Here is a 23,098-nt window from a genome sequence, read left to right as displayed (position 1 = left end):
CTGCCCTTTCTCTGCACATGTAAGGAAGGAGCTAGGCCCGAGTCAGAGAAACCTCAATCCTCTGCTCTTTTTCCACATGGAATGGACACTAGTACCAGTTAATCTTGGTAGATACTACAGGTCCCACCTGACTATTCCCAGACCCTAGTAACTTCTCACCCCTGATAAATAGCTAGGAACTGACCTATACAGTCTAGGTGACTTCTCACCCCTACCTCTTCCAAAGATAGAACATGCTGCCCTCATCTTCTAACTCTTCAACTTTTATTACCCCCAAGCTGCTGTTTTGTGTGCAGTACGAGCTGGAATTAGAGGAACAAAACGTGAGTAGGGCTCACTGCTTCAGCCAGATCAGATAATATCTTTGGAGCTGGCTCAGGGTCTCACCGGTCCCAGCAGTCTGTGAACTACCAGCAGGCCAGGCAGAGATTAAAGCCAAGTCCTTGCATTCCCACCTACCTCCCCCAGCCCAGGGCTTAGTGCCTTCTAATAACCCAGGCATCACTCAACAGAAGTCTTCCCTTGCCTCATTCCAGACTCAGCCCCCATTTCTCACTGTAGCAGACTAAAGTTTCAACTGTAGGGCCCCAAAGGTAAAACTGAACCAAGCGGCTGGTGGTGATGTGGGGGTGTGTGTGTAGGAATTTTTGTACAGAGTCTAACAGAGGCTAGGAAAAGGATAGGAGTGGGGGAGGGGTTGGAGGGAAGAGGAGCTCCCTATATTTAGTAATGAGGTGCTAAACGTTTTTCTGCCTGCTAAAGGATTGCAAGTTCTATTGGTGACTTTTGTACCCAAAGGACAAAGCACAAACTTGTTTCTCCACCATAGTTACTCTGAGGTACATATTTAAACTTAGCTTAGCCACTAAATGAAGTTTGGCTGGCCAGGAAGGAGTATAATAATCTCTATCTCTATCTTGTAAACCTCATTTAGCCCAGCACTCATATAGTACAATTCTGTGAATAAAGGTAAGTACTCAAAGAAGTAGGTCTACTGTTTTACCATCTTAGTTTGAGAGGGCAGAGAAGACTGGACCTGCAAACAGCCCCACTGACCCCAGCTGTAGCCACTTTTGTCTTTTCCAAAGATCACCTGGAAGGGAGAGGTTGGGTCTAGGACATGGAATAAGCATACAGGGAATGGGGTAGAGGAAGCAATGGAATTTATACTAGAGCTTTATTACTGATTAGATTGTGAGCTCCTTGAAAACCAGGGACTTTCTTTGCCTTTCTTTGTATCCCAGGTCTTAGCAGCGTCTGGCGTGGAATAGGCACTTAAATGGTTGTTGACTGCTTGAGGGGCAGATCTCAGCTGGGAAGGCCCTGGGTAGTACTGGGTTCAGAGACTTCTTACTTTAGAGCCCAGGGCAGTGCTGTAAGTAGTCTTAGAGTAGGAACAAACAAGCTCAAGACAAAATAAGCAATTTCTTCCAACACAGGAACTGGGAAAAATCATGTTAATCATAGCACAAAAAAAAAATCCTTCTAAACGTAAGACACTAAAACAAACATTCCCCACCCCACCCCCCCAAAACCCAAACACCCTGATTTGTAGCTTTTAGGGAGAAGACCCTGTCCATCCCTGAGCTGTGGTTTCTGCCCGTAGGGCTCATTCAGCCATTCCCGACCTGGACGGTGTTATGTTAGGATGGCATGAAAAAAATGAATTGGAAAAAAAAAATCTGTTAAATCATCTCACAGTCCTCCAATTGGCAAGGGAGTGGAGACAATGTAAGTCAAGAAGTAGACCCTTGTTAGAGCCCTAAGAAGGACGGATTTGGGGAAAGGTTTCTTCTCATTAGGACAGAACAAGAAAATGTGCTCCCTGGGCTTTAGAAAGAACACAGGTGTCTAGGAAAATCAGATGCTGGTGCTGATTTGTACTTTGATTTGGGGTGAGTGGAGAAGAGGAAAGGGAAGGAAGACCAAGGGGCACAGCTCAGTTCCCCTACCCCCAACCTCCTCCCCACTCTCCAGGGTGGTTTGGTGGGAAGGGAGGAAGGAGGACAATGGAACAAATGCTCAGAGATTGCTAAAGAGTTCGTTTTTCTTGCTCCAGTCCATCTGTGGTGCGCGTTTGCTGCTCCGTTTCTGGTGAGCGCGCTCTTTGGCCACTGCCAGGGAGACGTTGAAGTCCAAAATGGGGTCAGAGGAGGAAGATGTAAAAGAGGGTGGAGTGGAATCTTGTTTCTTGGGACCGTCTTGAGAATCCATCTGATGACAGCAGAATGGTGAGGTAAATAGTAAATCACTCCCCACCAGATCCTATCCCTCTCCCCCACTGTCCAACCACTTTCCTTTTAACCCCTAGAGGGGTGGGATGAGGAGGGGCTTAGGTTTCAATGGATGGCCCAGGGACCTGGGTCACACAAAACAACTAAATGTGTGACTAGATGTAGGCTGGTGTGCCAGATGTTCTAACCTCAAAGCCTGGGCTGTGTTACTCACTAGTCCTAGGCTGCCTCAGTGTCTCTGAAACAGTACCTCCTTTCCCACCTGGCCTCTGATGAGTTCCAACTGGAAGAGAGATTTTTGTCTCTGGGGAGGCCATTCACTCCCTAGGCCCAGGCATACCTCATCACTGGTTTCACTAAGTGTAGATCTTGATGATGCTGGTTTGGGGCTCTCACACACTTTTTCAGTCCAGGTGGCACTGCTTTCCTGGCATAAAAGTAAAAAAGAATATATGTGAGTGTGATCAGGTAGGGAGAGAGTCCTCACACTTAAGCATCAGGGCAGATAAAAAGTTCAGCCTAAGATGAGGCAGTGTAGTAAATGGCCATACCCACCCCAGAACCACTAATACTCCCAAGTCCAGCAGCTACAATGGAGGATTTGTATTCCTGAGAGGGGGCAACTCAGTTTGAATTCCTGGGAAAGACACTACATAGGCCACTGTAATATTTAGCCAAAATTGCAGACCTCACCAACCTGCCTCTGGCTCTTAGCTACAGACTGTTGGATTTGAGAGTAGAGATTTACTTCTTGCAAGTTGGGGATTGTAGGGGACTTTTTTGTGCCTGGTGAGAGAATCTTGTTCATGATGCTACCTGAATTTCTGGTACTGTGGACCACCCCCTCCCTGCCTGCCATCTCTGGACCCTGGAAACCTCCCCTAAGCCTGATTCCCTGGGGAATGTGAAGAATAGTTTTATTGGTAGTAAGGGATGTGGAATGTGCTGTGCCTATGACTAGAGATAGGAAGAAGGGTCCCAGGATACCAAGGGGAACTAGTTTGGAGAGGAAATTGTCCTATTCCTTCTATCTCTATCCCTGCCCTGGGATATCTTTTTAGAAGCAAAAGCCTGTTTCATTCCCTGCATCTTCCTGTCAGCTCTGTTCATTGGGTTGAGGGGGAATAGAATGAACCCTACAAAACACTGATCCCTCCTCCATACTGCCTGTTTAGGGAAAGGGCTTTCCCTTTCCCCAGCATGGATCCCTTGGCCAGGAGCATCAGCTTGGCTCCCTGCCCCTCCCATGGTTCTCTTAGGGCCCCTGCTGGCAGACAGCCCCTGTAGTCTCCTCCCAACCCCCTGTTCCTCATTTTACTTCACTGGGCAAGGGGGAGGGGAAAAGGGCTGGGGGAAGAGGGCTTTGTTTTCTCCACCCAGACTTGGAAGTAGCAGAGGCTGGGCATTGGCTGGACACTGAAGCTCTGTTCTTCAAGGAAAGAATAGTCTCCTCTGTATGGTAGGGAGTGGGGGCCATCACCCAGTGACTAGGCAGGGAGGGAGGATGGGCCTTGGAGGGACCTGCAGCCATGCCTTTCCTTCCTTCCTTCCCAATAAGCTCTGCTCTGAGCCAGGGTCTGCATGAGTAGGACTGAGTGTCAGAGTGCAGGACATGGGATTTTCAGTAGACTGGACACCCAAGTTGTATATCTTCTCTGAATTTCAAAGGTGTAAAGTTTCAGAGACCCCTTCCTTCCCAACCTCCCTGATTGCTGTCTGTCCTCTCTCTCTTCCTTCCTCCCTCCTCTCTTCTGTTTCTGTCTCTCTCCCTCACCTCTCTCTTTCCACCCCCCATCATTGTTTGTCTTCATGTCTTCTGTTTTTGTCTGTTCACACACACACACACACACACACACACACACACACACACACACACACACACACACACACACACACACACACACACACACACACACAAACATGTACACACCCTAGACCTTTAAGAAAGTAGTTATTAAATCTAGAGGAGGATTTCAGGCAAGCAACAGAAAAGACATTCTTTACCTTCTCTACGTCTCCATTGGCAACAGGCTCTGGCAAAGGACCTGTAAGAGTAAAGGGGAGAGAGCGTTGTGTACGTGGATGATTCCAAGGGCTTTAGGAGCCATTATCATTACTGACCTAAACTTTGCAGGAATATTTCAGGGTGTGGGCAGGGAAGGACTGGAAATTGCCCTCATTCTTTGGGACTCACAAAGAGAAAAGAGCTATCACTCCATGTCCCATGCCTAGAAATTCAAGAAGGCTGATCCATAGTTTGCTGACTCCCTCCAAAGCAAAAGTGGGGAACTCAGCAATCTGGTCTGGGAAGGGAAAGTCTTAGATGGAAAGAATATGAGGCAAGAAGCGATGAGGGCTGGGAGAGGAGAAAAGGAAGGATTATATGGGTGGCCATACCAAGGCCTTAAGATTTGCTTAAGTGCTTGAGTCACAATAACCCTCTCAGGTAGTGAAACTATTATGATTTCCATTTTACAGATCAATAAACTGAGGTACTGAGATATTAAGCAGCTTAAGCAAGGTTATAGGATAAGACAGGTATGTTTGAAAATAAGATCTCTTGCCCAAGGCCATTGTTCTTTTCCCTATATCAGTAGTGAGCATTTTCTTTATGGCCACAACCACAGGTTCTGGTGATTCCATGTAGCTATGTAGATATCATTTGAATCCTCAGTTTTCTTCATTAAAAATTGAATTTTATGTCCCCTGGAGTGAAGATAAGGACCCTACTAAGCATCAGTATTGGGACAAAACTTAGCTTTACCCCAGACTCAAGCATGACCCTGAACCAAGAATTTGCTTTATCAGAAGACTGTTCCAGGGAACAGCTGAGTACCAGGTTTAATGTCCTGGGTTCTAGCTCTGTCACTGAGCTCCAGGACCACTTCTTCCAGGTACATTAGTGGGGCAAGGCCCCAGAGCTCTGTTGCCAGGTGCCCCAAGCCCATGGTGATTCCCAAACCAGAACTGAGTGGGTGAATAACCTACTTGTTGCCCACAGAGAGTAGAAGCTCCAGTTTCAGTAGAGAAAAGGAGGCATAAGGTTAGGAAGCTTCTGGATGCCATTACAACAACCCAGTTTCTACTACTTTACCACATGCCTACACAGTTGCTATCAATGGAAGAAACTTTAGCATTTGACAAAACCAGACATTAAAAAACGCAAACCAAATTTGTAATACAAAAACTAGCTCAAAGACTGCCCATTAAATTGCAGAACTATCAATCCTGAAGAGGAGATGTCAATCAAATGAAAAGATACAACATTTGTTCTTCTGCAAATAATGTTAGTTTTACATTTATAGGGATGGTAGAGTTATTGAATTATTATTTACTGAATTCTCATTTCTAGCACTTAAATATAATGAGTTTTTTGTTTTGTTTTATAGGTTACAGTGAGGTAGTAGATAGAATGATGGACCTGGCCTCAAATCTGGCCTAGGTGTTCGACCCTGGGCAAGTCATTTAACTAAGCAGTCTGCTTCTGCTTCCTCGGCTGTAAAATGGGAATAGTATCTACCTCCCAATAATATTTATAAAGCACTTGACACAGGGCCTGGCACATGGTAGATACACAATTACTGCTTGTTCCCTAGAGTTACCCATGTTTATCACGTTTAGTCCTTTGTAAGCTGGTCATCATCATCATTGACTCTAGTCCTCTGTAAACTATCAATAAAAGTCAACAGTATTCCTTGAATGACCTTTGACATGAACTGGAAACCACCCAGTTAGGGCTGCTCATTTGTTTCTGATAGCAAAGACATAACTGCTCTCTTGCTGTGAAATGTTTACTTCGTTGCATGCACCCTGTATCTCACTTTCTAATTCTCTAGAGTCCTCATGGGATACCTGAGCATTAAGTGTTTTCCTTGAGAAATTTCTCTAGGCAGTTTAAGACTTACTAAAAAGATACAAAGGAAGAGGCAAAAATTGTTGGTAGAATCTACCCTTCTCTGGTCAGGATTCCATGACCTCATCCAAATGAAAGCTTTCAGGCACCACTTTATTTTCAGTTTGCCAAGCTAGTCACAGCTCTTACTGGGGCCTGAGCAGCAGTTCCGTCCCCTCCTCAGCCTCTCATTCCAAGGGCCACTCAAGGACTTCCTACCCATTGAACTCCCTGGGCACCAAAGTGGCATACTAGATAGTGCCAGACTTAGAGTTAGGATGACCAGAATTCAAATCTTGCTGAAATCTACTAGTTGTATGAGCCTAAGCTAGTCACCTAGCTCCCTACAGCCTTAGTTTCTTCATCTGTAAGTACCTACACCTCACAGTATTGAAAAGATCAAATACGATAGCATAAGCAAAAGGGTAGGGACTCAACCTGTGGTTTCACTGGTATTAAGAAACCATCCCCTGTCCATGCAGGCACTTTCCCTGCAGCTCTTCACGAAGGTTAAGTCACCTGGAGAGCATCATACACTTAAAACCCAAGTCTTTCTGACTCTGAAGCTATCTCTCTAACCACACTATCACACCGTCTCACCTCCATATGTAAAGAACTTTGCAAACCTTAAAGCTAAAACAGTTAGCTAATTTTATTATTATTCCTGCCCTGTCTTTGCTGAGGCCATGGGGTTAAAGTCAGGAGATAAGATGCATATATTCAGTGTCAGCTGAAAAACAGCTTCAGAACTCCTCCCCTCCAACTCCCCACCCCAAAGTATTTCTAAACATGTGACAGAACTGTATTAACAAGCCACCATCCTGCCCCCTAACACCAAATTCTCCTAGGGGACCAAGCCTGTGGCAAAGTCCAAGCTGGCCACACCCTCTGCATGGCTCACAGCCCAGGGAGCCATCTCCTTCAGGGTCCAGTACAGTGAGCAGGGTCCACTTAACCCCTTCCTGACTAATGCCATGGCAACACTGCCTAGGCAGGATCTGAGTAGGGGGAGGTGCAAGGACTGGAAGAGGGAAGGGCAGAGGGGCCAGGGGGACCCAAAGTGGGAATCAGCTGCTCTGTAGAACATGCCTCAAGTTTCCAAGACAACTGGACAGAGGGGAAGGGGAGGAGGGGAGAGACGCTATCCTGCTCCTACTATTTGTTGGAGCTGACCTGACCAACTGACAAAGTTAACCCTTTCATCCACAGAGTCCATGACAAAAGGCCCTTCAGGGAGTTGTAGAGAGAGAAGAGAGGGTAGCCTGGCTCTCGTTTCCCTCTCCCCACCCCCAGCCTTTAGAGAAAGGACCATCTTTTTGTTTCCAGTTCTGCCCTTCCCCCAAGCCCCGAATACTGCCTTCCCTCTCCTAGCCTTTGGCTAAAGTACCCCTGCCAACTCCCTCTTGCCCTGCCCACATCAGGGCCCCAGTGCCAGCTCCCCTTATCTGAGCCAGCTTCCTACATCTCAGGAAGGAAAAGTAAGATACAGTGCCAGGGGCTCTAGCCCCAGAAGCTCTAAGAACCTTAGCAAGGGGAAAATGGAAAAGGAACTGGCCACCCCTATCCCTGAAACCCAGGCAACCCCCCCCCCCCCCACTTCTCCTTGTTGTACTCTGCAGTTACTAATGCAGTTTAATTCCCTGAAATCAAGGCCTATCTCCTCTGCCCTCATTCTGACTCACCACTCAGGTGTTCCTGGGATGGGATCACTTTACACTTTTTGAAGAACTCATCTGTCTCCTTATCCACAACCAGCAGCTTGGTCTCATCTCCACCAGCCTTGATTGCAGTGACCACATCCCCATGCTGTTTCCCTTCCATACAGATCCCATTCACCTGTGAGAGAAGGTTAAAAGAGTTGGAGAACATGCTTGGGGATGGTGTAAGGAATGTTTTCCATTCTGTGCCACTTTACAACCCGAGGGAGCTCCAGATCCCCCTCCTCTGGTCCCTTACTGGCCACAAAACTCATTCACCAACCCAAAGCATGGATAAAGGATGTAATTAGGCAGTGTGGAAAGGGAGAGGAAGAGATTGTGAGCTCCTTGAGACTATGGATTGTTTTTTTCATTTATTTTTTGCCTCTCTTTGTATCTTCAGTGCTTAGCATAGTACCTGGTGTGTAGCACAGGCTTAATGAATACTAGTTCACCAACTGTGAAGAAAAATAAGTTTTGGTTTTTTCCCTTTGGGAATTTTTAGCCTAAATGGGAAGCCAGTACTCTGCTATAATGGACTAACCTGTTAGTTTGGTGGTTGGATTTGGGGGCAAATGCAACTCTGTTTTGTGAGGGCCTGCCCAATCCTACTACCGCTCAGAAGATCCAAGACCTTTCAAGAAGTTTCATTGCTTCCTTGTTTCTTCAGGTGAAACTGTACATAAACTAGCTAATTCCTGTTTCCGCTTCTATCAGATCTCTCACAAGTCTGCCTAACATCTCACATGACAAAGTATCTCTTTCCATCCTCCTGTGAAAATGCCCCAAAAATGCCATTCTGGGGAGGGGATCAGGATGGGTATGGAAGCTTCTAAGTCCTTCCCAGTAGTTCCTATGGATTTCTTTCCATCTTAGGACAGCCTTAAGAGTCCAGCTTATACCAAGGACTACAAAGTGCTATCAGTATGAACCTTAGTTTGTCTGCAGGCAGGAGTGGGACTCTTGGTAGTGAAGGTCCGGAATAGGAAAGGGATTTCATTTATTTATTCAACCAACACTTCCTGGACCCTTTCCTCTTAGGGGCAAAGCACTGTGCTAGGAAGGCTTTTGGGGAGATCCAAAGATGAATAACCCAATTCTTGCCCTCAAAAGAGCTTACAATCTAGTTAGGAAGAAGCTGAGTAAGGAGAGGCTGGTGGAAGGAAGGTGAGAGCACTTGAGAACCTGAGGAATTAAAGGATGAAGAAATATTACCTCCACAATCCGGTCCTGGGCCTGGAGCCCCGAAGCCTCTGCTGGTGAGTTGGGATCTACGGCACGGATGTATTGGCCAGGTTTAGACTTGTCACTGTGCAGGTTGAAGCCATAACCATTGGGACCTTTTTTCATAGTACAAAGTCGGGGCCTCAGCTCTCTCTGTGTACGTATGAGGACAGAGACTTCAGCATCTTACATCATTCCCTCTTTACCTCCTTTCCCTCCCCACTCTGGGCTATAGCCTCAGTCCCAGATCCTTCTTTCTATAAAAGCAGGCAAGACTGAGAGGAGAGTTATGGCCTTGGACTTCACAGAAGGTGAGACATTTGCACATGGTATTGTGGAAGAGCCCTTAGTTCTGATTTAGATTATGAGACTAATGAGTTGTGTGATCTTAAGCAAGTCACTTCCTTTGCCCAGGGACTTGACTTTGTTACTTACAAAATAAAATGTGGCGGAGGGAGGTAAAGAAGAACTAGGTAATCTTTAAAGTCCTATCTAGCTTTTATATTTTAATTTGAAAAACATTCATTAATGATCAGAACTCTGGGGGTAGAGATGGATTCAAAGTTTAGATTAGACACAATGCCTGCCTTCATGAAGTTTACAATCTAGTAACTTCAGAATCTACAATTACTCATTTTAATTAAAACTTTACTCTTTTGTTATTAGTGGTATAGAAGCAGTGTGGCACAGCAATTTCTAGCCTTTTCTGAATTCCAGATTCTCTTCCTCCCTCTAGTTTGTGCCCCATTCATTGAAAAGGAAAGCAATATAGCATCAGTTATACATGTGAAGTCATGCAAAACACAGGCACAGTAGATTTAGCCCTGGGTTTGAATTGAAGAAGGTCTAGGTTTGAAGCTAGCCCCTAACACATATATCTGACTCTGGAGGGGTCACAACCTCTGTGAGCCTTAAGCCACTCCCTAGAATTGATCTCTGAAGTTGTGGTAGATTGCCAGGGTGCCCTGGAAGAAGTTTCCTGAAGATTCTGAAATCATATATCCTTAAATTCACATGTCAACAGTCAGTCATGAAGCACACTACCCACTTCTCAAAAGAGAAGTGGTAGACTGGGAGACTGGGAGGGGCTGAATAAGAACCCTCTTTTCTGGATGCAGCCAATGAAGGAATTTGCCTAACTGCATATTTACTACAAGGGTATTTTTTTTTTCCTCCAGAGGGGGAGGGGGAGGGGGTGCTAAGGAGGAAAGAAAATAGATTTTTATTCATTGAAAAAAAATTCGCATGCCAACCATGGGTATCCGACCCTGGGGAGTGGCAGGGGGAGTCTTTCATGGGAGTGGATTGAAGTTTTTGCCCTTCCCTAGCAAGAGAGGGATAAGGGTGTACAGCAAACTTAGTTTTTAAAAAAGAAATGGGTAGTTACCTCTCTGAGGCCTACATTGTCTTCAAGAAGAGACTAGCAATAAGGTAGACCTGCAATAGTGTTTACTGAAAGCCAGGCTGTTTGTTTACAGTAAAGCTTATCGTTTCCAAAGTTACCTAAGCCTTAATCACCTAATGGGAGTCACCTCAGACAAACTGAGACCTGGAAAAGACCTTAGCTTAGAAAGGCCAAGGTCTCCCACTACATCTGGTGCCATCTCCAGTCATCCTGATCTATATCTTGCCACTGGATCCAGATGGCTCCGGAGGAGAAAGTGAGACTGGTGATTTTGCACAGCCCTGCCTCACTTAAATCCAATTTAATCACCTTTCTGATGTCATGGTCCTCTTTGAGAAATGAAGGACAAACAACACAACATCATTATCAATTCCTCTTGTTCTAGCCAAAGAGCCATTTCCCTCTGTAGCCAAGAAAGAAGAGTAGCTATTTGGCGTACAGGTGGCAGGAATGATCTGGGTATCAGAAAGGGGAGGGGATAGAATAGATAACTAATGGGAAAAACCAGGGCTTAGTCATCCTCATGAACTTCCTGACTCTCGAGAAGCTGAAGGACCCAGGAGTACTTAGATACTATTCCTGCTGAGTTTACACATCACGAAGGGGAATGCTATATTCACATGAGGATTGTGGATCCAGGACTATGTACCAAAGGTATTGCTGGTATGGCCTTGGTCAAAAGTCTAGTTTGAGAATTTGCCTTGGGAATGAGGGTATTAAAACAATTTTTAAAAATGATATCTGTGGATTTCTTCTAAACTTTCAATTGTTCAGCTGAAAAGTATAATGTGAGAAGCAGCTCAGTTATAATGAAAACAAAAAAAAAACAAAATACTGAAGACCTGTGTTCTAATTCTCTTTGCCATTAAATCACTCTGACCTTGGTTCTATCACATCTCTTTGTGGCTCAGTTTCCCTCTAAAATGAAGAGGGTGAACTAGATAATTATGTCCATAGATTTAGAGCTGGGAGGAACCTTAGAGGCCCAATCCAACCCCCTTGTTTTACAGATGAGAAAATTGAGGCACCAAGAAGTTGTTGACTTTCCCAGGATCACACTTGTTAAATACCTGAGGGAGGATTTGAACCAGGTATTCCTTGACTCCAAGTCTATCACTCTGTCCACGAATGGCTCTATGGCACTTTCAGCTCCGGACAATCTATCCCCAGTCCAAATTAAAAGTTTTAACATCCAAACTACTATCCTAGGACTTTTTTTTTCCCCTAGGGTGCCGAGCTGTATAGCAAGATGACCTACCTACCTTCAGTCCTCCCCCATCCCTGCCCTCAGCAACTTAGGCAATCTAGGCAAACTAAAGATTTACATTGGACCTCTAAACAAGAAGCTAATAGCTAAGAAAAGCATGGTCTATCTTTTAATAGCCCCAGTCCTTTTGATAGGGATGGAGGCAATGACTTTCCAGTATGAGTATGAGGAGAGGGGTGGTCCCCACAGGAAACCTTCAAGGAACCCAAACTCAGGCTGGGAGTGGCAAAGGCAAGGAGGGAGGACCCAAGTCGCAGCCACACTTCCTGCCCTAACATGCAAGTCGCATGGTGACTAAATGGCTCAGCCAACAAACTCTGGGGTTTCCTTTGGCAAAGCACCCACCTCTATTCCCCTCAGGCCCAGCTGCCACTTATATCACAAGAAAGGGTACCAGGTTTGAACATAGAAACTCCTATATTTGTCAGCTTTCTCTCCCTTTCTCCTACTCCTTCCCTCCTTCCCCTTCAAAACCTCCCCTCTCCTCAAGTCTTTCACTACTGCCTAGGAAGGCAAAGAACTGAAGGATCCTGGTTCTTGAGCAGTTCCCCCACATGGACAACTTGGGCTGGAAAATTCAAGCCTGATTGCTTTAGAGTGTTGGGGGATAGAGTGTTAGGGTGTATGGGAGGGATGGAGGCCAAAACAGGAAAGAAGTGATGAGCACCTTTCCTAGTAATTCTTTAGAGACGCCAAATGCCACCTGGGCTTGGCTATCCTTGGTTGTTCTTTTGGGGCCAAAGGCAGAGCGTGGGCAATGGAGGAGGTGTCCCAGGTGCACCTTTTGCCTCCTAACCTACCCAACCCCTCTCTGCTACGGATAAGGTTGGGATTAGCACATGTAAGAAGTAAAATTACCTCCTACGTGAGCCACCTGGAATCTTCTTTTTACCTTCTTGCCTCCCCAACAGACAGAGCTACTCCACTCAGCATAGTTCAGAAGGAATCCTCCTCTCTCCCCACATCTATCTTCATGTAGCATCAGATCAATGCCCTTTCTGTGCCCTCATTATTTCACAGCTGTCTCCCCCCACCTCATTCTGGGGATGAGGTTCTATTCTCCCCAGACTACTAATCCCTTCACAAAGCTGCAAATCTCACCCTCCTCCCTGGAAATGCCAAGGTGAGAGGGAACAGGTCTGACAAGTTGCTGCCAGGATCAGCTCAGCTCAGTTTTCTGTCCCAGCCAGACCCACAGCAAAATTTCCTCTACTCTAACCTGCCTACTCCTGGAACCAGTGCTAAGAAAGCAAGATGATAAACAAGCACCAGGAGACTCTGCACCGGTGTCCCTGTTATTCTGGGGTGCAAGTTACAAAGCCCAAAGTAGAGCATGGAGCCAACTTATGGTAGAAAGAAAAGCATTCACCAAACGCTAATAAAGTCTCATCCCTGCTCTAGCAGTTTCTCTGGGGAAACTGGGGTCCACAGAGCCAAATGGCTCAGCTTCAGGGTCGGTAAGAAGGGAGGGACAGACACTGGGGTTCAGTTTTTCTCTCCCTCTCCCTCCCTCCCCCCCGTGGCTATGGGCCTTTTTTGCACTAAGGCATCTTGGGGACTGATGAAACCACAGCCTTCCTTCCGGAGCACTCAACTAATGCATATCGTGGAAGTTGTTTCTGTCTGAATTACAATGACCAGAACCCCAGAGGTGAAGATTGCAGTAAATAACAAGGCAGTGAACATTCCTGGGTTTAAGACCTTCCACCTAGAATGTGGCTTGGGAACTCCTGGCTAGCTAGCTTGGGAAGGGCTCTGAGTTCTTCTGGAGGGTGCCTTCCACCCCCAGCTGTCCGGGCTGTAGAGGCCACACCCAACTCAAGCTCCTCTTCCTTTGCAGCGCCTTCAGTCTGTACTGCTTCTCTGACTGGTCCTCTTTTGAAAGGGAGCACAGTCTAGAGAGGCTCACACAGCCAGATCCGGAAAGATGAGGAAGGAGTAGTTTTGTTTGCCCCTCTGCTCACTTAGAGCTTTAAGAAGGGGAAGAAAAAGGAGAGATACTCTTCCCAGAGCAGAGAGAGCACATGATTACAAGGGCCAGGCCACTGCTGCTCTTTCTGGGGAAATAGTCCAAACACAGTGGATTAATTGCATAGGGCCTATTGCCCCCCTAGAAGATGCCCTCTCTAGACCTGAGGATAAGGAAAAGATAGTTGAGCTGGGTTACTGGGTGAAGATATAGCTAAAAAGGCAGCAGAAGTCATCGGTGGTGTTTCTAAAAACATAAAGGTACCCACAGCAAGTGGCCCAAGTCCTCTTTTCCAGTGTCCTTGAGAGTAGGGATCTTCTTTTAAACTTGGCTTTCTATCCACCCAAGGGGAAGGGAACAGGCCTGAACCCTCAAGGGGAAGGGAACAGGCCTGACTTTCTTCTTTCCCCCTTCCCTTTCAATACCACCCCCCTTCCCATGCCTCATGATGGTGCCTTTTCCAGGGTCACTGAGTCAACACAGGGTCCATCCTATAAAGAGTCTGAAGTTGTTAGCAGGAGATTTTCTTTCCAAAGTGGGGAGAGGAGAATCTCTTTGGTCACCTGAAGCCTTATCTAACCTCTTGGAAACAGAACAGTGGTGGATGGGGGTAGAGGGCTTGGGGGCTGAGCTTCCAACCAAATGACATTGCCATGAATGCCACTCTTAAAGTAAGTGTTGCCCACTGTCCAGGGGCTCTAAAGAATGAGGATGGTAGCCTAGTCACACTGATAATAAGGACCTCAGAACAAGATTCCCCCATTCATTAGCTTTAAGGGGTTGGCCCAGGTGAAAAGCAGGACAAAGGATGAGCACACACATAATCCAAACTAGCAAATGGAGTAACTCGGGCTGGGTTGTCCTATGCTGGGCAAATATGACCCTTGCTTCCTATCTGACCCCTTCCTAAGATACTGTCCCTTTATTATCAGCTTCTCCCTAGGACCTTTCCCTAGTTTTCTGAACCAGTTCCGGATCCCATCATCCCTCCAAAAGGATAGCTGTCTTCATTGTCCCCATCTTCTCCCAGAAGTCAATCACCGTGGAATCCATCCCCACCCTAGAAATAGCTGTCACCACCACCAGACCTCCTCATAAGCTGGGCCCTGAGAGCAAGCCAACTGCTCTCAGGGGAATTCAATAGGGCTCCATCGGCAGCCACCTGGAAAGCCTGGGAAAGGTGATACCCTAATCCGTCTGTGAAAGTCCCTAAGGACTAGGCCCACGATTGCTCCCTGCTCCTCACTCAGAGTGCTGCCAGGCAGGGTGGGGAAAATGACCTGCCCCATTCTCTTGTCTGTGTGGGCACTGACCCCTCCCCTAGCCCTTGGTGTCATGGTGATGGGTGCTATAGAGACAGGAAGGCAGCTGGGAAGAAGGGGGTGCTACTTCAGAAGGGTTAAAGATCTGCTTCAGGTTTTTGGTCCCCAGTGTCAGCTGCTGGGGCGGGGGGAAGGGAGAGCATTGGAGGTGAGGCAACAAGGTTGGATGGTGAGAAGAAAAGACTTCGGCTAAGGCTTTCTTATCCCCCATTTCCCCCCTCAGCTAGGCTACCTGCTTATTTATGCAAACAAGGTGCTGGTTCTGCTACTAAGGCGACTCTGATACAAGAAAATCTGGCCCCAGCAGGGTGGCCTGCCAGGCATAGTCCCAGGGATCTCAGCAGCCCCAGGGGGAAAAAAATCAAACTGATGAGCAAAACAGTTTAGCTCCCAGAGATTCCTGGGACCCCAGGGCACACAGAAGCCAGGATGCTAAAAAAAAGCACAGAGCTGCTCGGTTTGTATTCCTACTATACACCTCCCCTAGTTTAGGGGAAAGTGGAAGATAATCTGACTGTTGTGGAGTCTGTGAAAAAGGCTAAACAAGGCGACTATACATATATATATGCATATACATACGCAGAGACGTGTGTATATGTATATACATATATACACACATATATTCACACACACACACATATGTATAAAATGGTTTTCTATTCCTTGTCTACTCAATGGGACAGGGGAGGTAGAAGGGAAAAAATTCAGAACTGAAAATAAAATGGAATTCTTTTTTTAAAATGAAAAAACAAAAAGAAGGGAGCATTAAGCAGGGTGGAACACATTTTACCCCAATCAGGCCTGGCATATCCTTAGAAGGTCAGGTCGCTGGATTCTTAAACTCTGCTGCTCTCCCTTCTCCCTACCCCAGAGGCAAAGTTCAAACAATCTGTGTAACCCAACCTGGGCACAGGACACACTGCCCTAGGAAGTGGGCAGGTTGAAGCCATGCAATAAGCAGACTACATCCCCTCCCCCTCAACTGGCCTCCCACCCCCTGCTGAAGACAGTTAAGATTCCCTCCTCCAGCACTCAGTAAACAGTTATTGTGATACAGTAACTTAACCTCGACTTTGTGTTTGTTCAGTGGAAAGTTTACTTCTCCAAGCCCAGTGGGGTGGGAATGCTAAGGGGACACAGGAGGTAAGGCTTGGCCATTTCCTCTTAATACCCCAGTTGCCTACCCCAAGAACAAGACCTGTCAGGCTAATAACCTTGTTGCCCTGCTCTTGGCTCAGGGAACAGCAGTGAAAGATTTGGAGCTCCGGTTAGGGGTGGGGCAGGGAAAGCCTGGGATGGGATGGGTTGGTACCTGGCTCAAGGTCAACCTAAGGCTCCTCCATGCCTGCCCCAGCAGGCACTGCCCCACAAGTTCCTCCCCCACCCCAGACCTCATTGGACCCAATTCTGGATCAAGTAGTAGTAGCAGGAGATTAAAGGGTTCACTTACTTGTTCAGCTGCCTACCCCTTCTTAGGGCTCCACTCTGAGTGGAGACAAACTGCCTTAATAGCCCCCTAATGAACCTCATGACTGATTTTGGGGGTGGAGGTTGCTTTAAACTGGCAACCCTGTGACCTTTCATAGTGTTTTCTCCTTTGGCCAGATCCACCTTGGAGTCTGTGGGCACAGAGACAGCCAGAGAGGATATTAAGTAGTGCCAAAAAAGACATCCTGGCATTGCTGGGGCCCTGATCTCTGGATTCACCAGAAACTCTAGTCTGAATAGCCAGGAATGCCCCCTCCTCCCCACTGTCCCAAGCTCCCATAGGTCAGGCCAACTATGACCTGTGGGGAAAACTTAATAGATTTTGTATTTTTACAAGAGCAGGCGTAGCCTGAACCTCTGGACGTTGACCAGTGGCTTGCCTTGGGGAGAGGAGAAGAACGATGGGTACTACCGTACAGTACATGACCTGCTTGGTGTAGGTGTTGGTGTTCTCAGCTCTGAGGTCTGATAGTGAGGCTTAGATCCCAGAGCTCATAAAGGAAGGTTCATTAATTCACCTTCTAGGAGAAGGCCACACCATAGGCCTCAAGAAGGGTCATTTAGAGCTTCTCCCAGGGAAAAAGCAAGGGGAAATCTGGCAGCAGGCACCCAAGTGGGTCCATCCCATCATGTAAATGCAAAGGGATGTATTAAAGGCATGCCCACACCCCACTTCCCCACATCGAGGTTCAGGCCTCCCCTGGCTTTGTGGAACATGCTGCAGAGAACATCTTAGCAGAGAAGCTGAGCTATTGCATACTACAGATACCAAACAACAAAACTGGATTTCATCTACTCACAGATTCAGATCTTAAAGATTGATTCAGATCTTAAATATCCCCCTCAAGGAGAAAACTGAAACCTAGAAAGGTTAAGCAACCTTTGAGAGGAAGAATGGGGCCAGAAAAAGTAAGGCTTTCTTCAAGGACACAGATGTGGTGCAAAAACAATAATAAAGCTCACATTTAATGATATTTTTATGCAAAGCATTTTACATATATTATTTCCTTGATCCTTAATAACCCTGTTAAGACAGGTCCTATTACTAATTCTCATTTTAACATATGAAGAAACTGAGGTAGAGAGGGGTTAAGTGGCTTGCCCAAGGTCACACAGCCAATAAGTATATGAGGCAGAACTCAACACAGGTCTTTCTAGCTTCCAAGTCCTGCTCTCTGTCCACTCAGCCACCAAGGTACCCCATAGTAGTAGGGATTCAAATCCAAGTCTTTTAGACTCCAAATCCAGCATTAATGGATTTAGTTAAAAATTACTTAAATTTTAAGCTTTCCTGGAATGGACCTAAAGTGAAGGATGGCTAGAAAAATCCATCTCAGGGAAAAAAGTTCTTCCAGATGAAGCTACCCTAATCCTAAATCCCCAAACTGGGAGAAATCAGGAGGATTTCAGGAGAACCTGTTTGAATCAACACTCTGGTTAATTTTCTGTAACAAGCTGGTAGGCCTGAATAAAACTTAGGTTCATCTTTCTCTTATGCATTAAACATTATCATTTTATATCACAGTTACAGTTTTGTGTCCCCCATCACAACCCCCTAACTAGATTGCGTGTGCATGTATTCATCCTTCATTGCCGAAGACCACCAAGCCATTGGAGAAATAATGACTGAGAGCAGGGACTATGTCTGATACCCAGCCTGTAGCAGACCTGGGTCATATATATATACTATATATGTATATATGCGTATATATGTATATATATGTGTGTGTGTGTATATATATGTATATATATATAAAATCTTTGTGCTCCCTTACATAATTGTGACCTAGTAAAGGTCTGCTGAATTTGAACAACAATTTTTCTTAGCATACCCCTCACAGAGTGCAAAGAAAGGGCACACTCACCTCTGTGCTTGGGGGAAGGCAGGGAGGATGAAGGAGGAAGCCCTGGGCCCTCCCTAACCCACCTCCACCTCCACATACCAAGCTTTCAGATAAGGAATGCTCACCTTATCTCATAAGAGCTTAAAGGACAATGGGTTCTCTACAGAGCTACCAATGCATTGGAAAATTCACAGGCTGTAAGTAACAGCCAAGAACCAGAGGATAGATTGTTCTGACAAAAAATGCCAGAACCTCTGACTCAAGAGAAATTCCTGGTCCCAGCAATTCAAACCTGATTCCTATTTTAACCTGCTCAATGACTCAACTGAGGTCAACATGAATCTCTTTTCCTCAGGAAAAAATAAAACAACCACAACACCTCTAAACAATCTGTGCCCCTCCTACCTATTTTTCAACTGGAATATCCATCTTCTCCCCACCCCATAGATCAGGGATGAACCTGCTGGAAAGCATCTTTGAATAAAGACCAAAAAAAACCCAGGGCTATGGCCTATCTTAAACTCACACTACTGTGGATACTTGAATAGGGACCAGTGTAATGGAATGGGTTTAGTGAAAAGAACACTTATTTTTGAGCCAATAGTCTAGCTGAATCCTGGCTCAGAATTGCAACTCACTATTTGAGTCCTTGGGGCAAGGTACTTAACCTGAGACCCACTGATAAAATGGGGATATATTTATATTGCTTAGAGGTACCTCCCTGTAACTCAGTTTCCTTTTCTGTAAAGTGAAGGTAGCAATATTTCTATTACCTAGAGGCACCTTCCTCAATTTCCTTATTTGTAAAATGTATTTTACAATATTGTATTCTCTAGAGAGTGGCCAGTGGCACAGTGGAAAGCAATGGACTTGGAGTCATGGGGGCTTGGACTTGAGGATCAAATAAAAGTATATGTAAATCTGTCAAAAAACTGTAAAAAATGTGGGTGATGATCAATGGTGGGGCTGACACTGAGAGAATCACTATTCTTTCCCCTCGGGAAGGACTGGACCATCTTTCCAAGGTAGGGAACCTCCTCCCTTTCTGGGGACAGGGCAATTTTTATTTAGTAAATTACTTTTATTATATAATATTAATAATATATAATTGCTTTAAAAATACCATGGACAGCGGGCACCCGGAGTCACTTCAATTTCAACAAATATTTATTAAGATAGTTTACTGTCATTCATTTGGTTCAGTCATGTCCAAATCTTTGTGACCCTGTTTGAGATTATCTTGGCTGAGATGGTGGAGTAGGCAAACTGGGTTTAGTGACTTGCCTAAGGCCTCACAGCTCATAAGGGTCTGAGGGCAGATTTGAACTCAGGAAGAGGAGTCTTCCTGACTCTAGGCCCACCACTCTATCCTCTGGGCCACTTAGCTGCCTCTATTGATGCATAAACAAAACCCCCAAACATTCCCTGCCCTTAAAGAGCTTATATACTGTATTTGCAGTCAGATGATCTGACTTGACCACTTAACTAGCTCGGAACACTAGAACTGAAAACTGCTTGAGGGCAAGGACTCTGAGTTTTTTCATCTTCTGTATCTCCAGTGCCAGGTGGAAATGAATTAGGTAATCAGCTCCTTAACTGTGGAGATTGCCTAGACTTCACCCCACAGCCCCAAAATCGAAGTGCTAAGTACAGATAGTAATGAAGAGACCAACTGAGCATAATACAGATATTGAATCCCCCTAAGGACAGGTTACCTGGCTCAAGCAGCTGTAGCTTCCTTCCCCTGGAAAAGTGCAAGCCAGTGCAGGCTTTCCCATAGGCCTCTGGAAACCTACCCCTTTGCCCCCTGGGAAGCTCTAGCTAAACACATATTTCCCTAGACAGAAGCTGTGGGAGGTTTAACAACCCAGAGAAGGAAGTTCAAACTCGTTCAAACTCTAACTCTCTCTCTCTGATGAGGGAAGAGGGCACGATTTGGGGAGACTTGTACTTGAGGACTTCCTTCACCAAGAGGGAGGGAGCTGCTTCTAGATCCCCAACTTGCTCCCTTCAAAATCTCAGGAGAAAAGTCTGGAAAATGGGGAGGTGGGGGAAGGGGGAGATAGAGACTAAAGTTCATTTAATTGAATGAATAATGCCTGATGTTCTCAGCATAAATTTTAGAACAATGAACTCCAGGTGGGGACTGGAGGTTACCTGTTCCCTGACTCACCTCAGGGCACCAACTTGAGTCTCGCTCCTGCCCTCCCTTCCCTGAACATGTGCCTTCAGCAGAGCCAACCTGGCACAGACAGGAAGTAAGAGCCTGTGGAGGTGGAGGATGGTGTTCCCAGCACCCAGCTAAATCCAGGAAAAGGTTCCTGGCGACCTAACCTGTTGGCCCTCTCCACCCTGCCCCCAGTCTCCCTGCACGGTGCCCTTCCTCCACTCTGAGCTCTGCTCAGTCTCTAGTGCCAGCACTGTCCACATTAGCCAGCAGGAAACCATCTGGTTGCAAGTTAGCAGTCCAATTTTCTGGGAGACCAAATGCTGAGGACCTAGGTTCTGTTCCTCCTAGGCTGGGCACCAGCACTGAGCCCCTGGAATTCAGCAAGGCCAGGGACCCACCCCTTCCTGACTCTAAAATCTCCCATAATCTCAGGGGACAGATAACTCAGAACAACAACTCTATATTTCTCCAGCCCCCATCCTCCACCAGCTGATCCAAATTGGGATCATTTGGGGAAACACCAAACATGGAAAAAGCAGCAAATTATCCCAGCTTGTTTGCCCTGGGAAATCCCCCACTTTCCCTTCACCAGGTCCCCTCCAAGCCTCTTTTCCCAAGCTTCCCAGATAAAGACTTCTGCTTACTTCTCACATTCCTAAGACTCATAAATCCTCTTCGGTGGCTGTATCGCTACCCTGGAGCCTCACTTCTTTTCTCCTCTTCCCCACCCCCATCTTTGGCCTCTGCCCCGTTCCAATCCCTTCCTGCCCCAAGGAAGTGGGGTTTGTTCCTTCTTTCTTAGAAGCTGCCTCATACTTCGGGAGAGATGAAGTCCAACCTGACTGAGGTTAATGATACACAAGTTACGCTCCCCCCTACTCTCTCCTAAAGGTTAAAAGAAACAAAACAACCTTTTCCAATTTCCCCCTTTTCTCTATATTGCCCCCCCCCCCGGTTCTACACACACACACAGACACACAGACACACAGACACACAGACACACACACACACATACACACACACACACACACACACACACACACACACACACACACACACACACACACACACACACACACACACACACACACACACACACGCGACTGTGGCTCCTTTTGGGGGACAGGATGAGGATGTATATTCCTCTAGCTCGCTCTTGCAGTCTCTGCTGGACTCTCCAGGCATCCCTGAACTCCAGTTCCCACCCACCTGTGGCTGCAGAGAGGAGGCTCAGGGCCAACACACACACAGACACAGACAGACAGACACACACGCACGCGAGGGGGCAGTGACAGCGCCTGTTCCCCGCTGAAAACAGGCTTCCACCCCTCCACTCTTTCGGTTGCAGCTGGGGGGTGGGGGGCTCCCTGTTAGAGAACAGATGGGGAGTGGGGCAGCGGACATAGGTTTGTGCTTGAAAAGGAGCCGACCTCATCAACTTCCCTAAGAAAGAGGCGGCAGCCGGTCTGCTTCAGACGGGACCAGGGTGGGGGCGAGGGGACAGGAGCAGGGACAATCTGCTGAGAGACACGCGTCCGCCGGGCCAGCAGCAGCGGAAACAGCCTCCCTATACGCGGGCTTTGGCTTCAGAACGAAAACAGCGGCGAACTGGGGGCTACGGCACGCGGCTCTACGCCAAAGACCCCAGGGGGCCTCCCCGAACCTCCTTTCCCCTCCCCCTTTGGAATCCCAGACCCGCGAGGAGTGAGTTACCTGTTCGGGTGGGCTCTTCTCTTCCCGCGGCTCCCCGGCCGCTCCGGGCTGCTGCTGCTCGCCTCGCTCCTCCCGCTCCTCCGCGGCCCTCTGCGGGGCAGGCTCGGCTGGCCGCTCCCCGGGCTGGCCGCGCAGCAGTTCTTCCCGCACCGGGATGCCGAGCTTCTGCAGGCGCTCGTCCGTGTCCGGGTCGACCACCAGCAGGCGCACGGAGCTGAGCGCCGCTCGGATGCGGCTCACCACCTGCTGGTGACTCTCCTGCTCCACGTTCTCGCCGTTCACCTCCACCACCCGGTCCCCGGCCAGCAGTCCCGCCTTTTCGGCCGGCGAGCCCGGCTCCACAAGCCGGATGAACTGTCCCACTTTGCCCTTCTCGCCGTGGAGGTGGAAGCCGTAGCCATTCGGCCCCTTCTCCAGGTTACAGAGCCGGGGCAGGGGGCTCCCGGAGTCGCCGTCTGCGCTCATCTCGCTCCGGAGCAGCTCGGCGGCTTGCGGATGGGGCCGGTTCACCAATCACCCCCTCCCACCCCCCTGCCCTAGGAGGCGGGGATCCGGGATGAAACGCGGCGAGGAGTCCCCGGCTCGGGAGGAGGGAAGAGGTATCGGGGGAGGAACTCCTCTGAGTTCCGAAGTAAAGGGAAGGGACCAAGGCCAGGGCCGCCCAGGGTCTGAGCTTTTCAGAACCTGTCACAGCCCCTTATCCCGGAGGAGGGGCGGCTCCGGCCCAATTAGGAACCGGCGGAGAAAGGGGGTGGGGGGGTGCTCTAGCTGGTTGAACAAAGCGAGCCAATGGGGACGTGGAAGGGGCGGGGGGGGGTTGCTAATTGGCACTCCGAGCCGGGCGGAGGAAAAAGTGCTAGAGAGGTGCTTTAC

The 23,098-nt window shown here is 47.5% G+C and overlaps 1 protein-coding gene across 1 annotated transcript; it reads right to left on the bottom strand.

Annotated features, from left to right (window-relative positions):
• Window positions 1–1,158: 1,158 nt before the first annotated feature.
• On the bottom strand, window positions 1,159–22,908 carry NHERF1 (NHERF family PDZ scaffold protein 1). The gene is made up of 6 exons (XM_072645614.1): window positions 22,226–22,908; window positions 9,039–9,200; window positions 7,809–7,962; window positions 4,239–4,279; window positions 2,575–2,661; window positions 1,159–2,214 (listed from the first exon to the last, which is right to left on the bottom strand). The coding sequence occupies exons 1-6, from the start codon at window positions 22,688–22,690 to the stop codon at window positions 2,023–2,025; spliced, it is 1,101 nt and encodes a 366-aa protein (XP_072501715.1). The 5' UTR covers window positions 22,691–22,908; the 3' UTR covers window positions 1,159–2,022.
• Window positions 22,909–23,098: the final 190 nt, after the last annotated feature.

The sequence above is a fragment of the Notamacropus eugenii genome, chromosome 2, assembly GCF_028372415.1.
Source record: "Notamacropus eugenii isolate mMacEug1 chromosome 2, mMacEug1.pri_v2, whole genome shotgun sequence".
In the NCBI taxonomy this organism is placed as follows: Eukaryota; Metazoa; Chordata; class Mammalia; order Diprotodontia; family Macropodidae; genus Notamacropus; species Notamacropus eugenii.
Note: the sequence above shows the minus strand (reverse complement) of the source record. Positions and strands in the feature narration are given on the sequence as shown.

Excerpts from the sequence above, each read along its gene's own strand:
- NHERF1 (XM_072645614.1), bottom strand. The coding sequence starts at position 22,690 with ATGAGCGCAGACGGCGACTCCGGGAGCCCCCTGCCCCGGCTCTGTAAC. Across the intron at positions 9,201-22,225 it reads AGAAGAGCCCACCCGAACAG|AGAGAGCTGAGGCCCCGACT; the intron begins GTAACTCACTCC and ends ATACGTACACAG. Across the intron at positions 2,662-4,238 it reads CCAATGGAGACGTAGAGAAG|GAAAGCAGTGCCACCTGGAC; the intron begins GTAAAGAATGTC and ends CTTTTATGCCAG.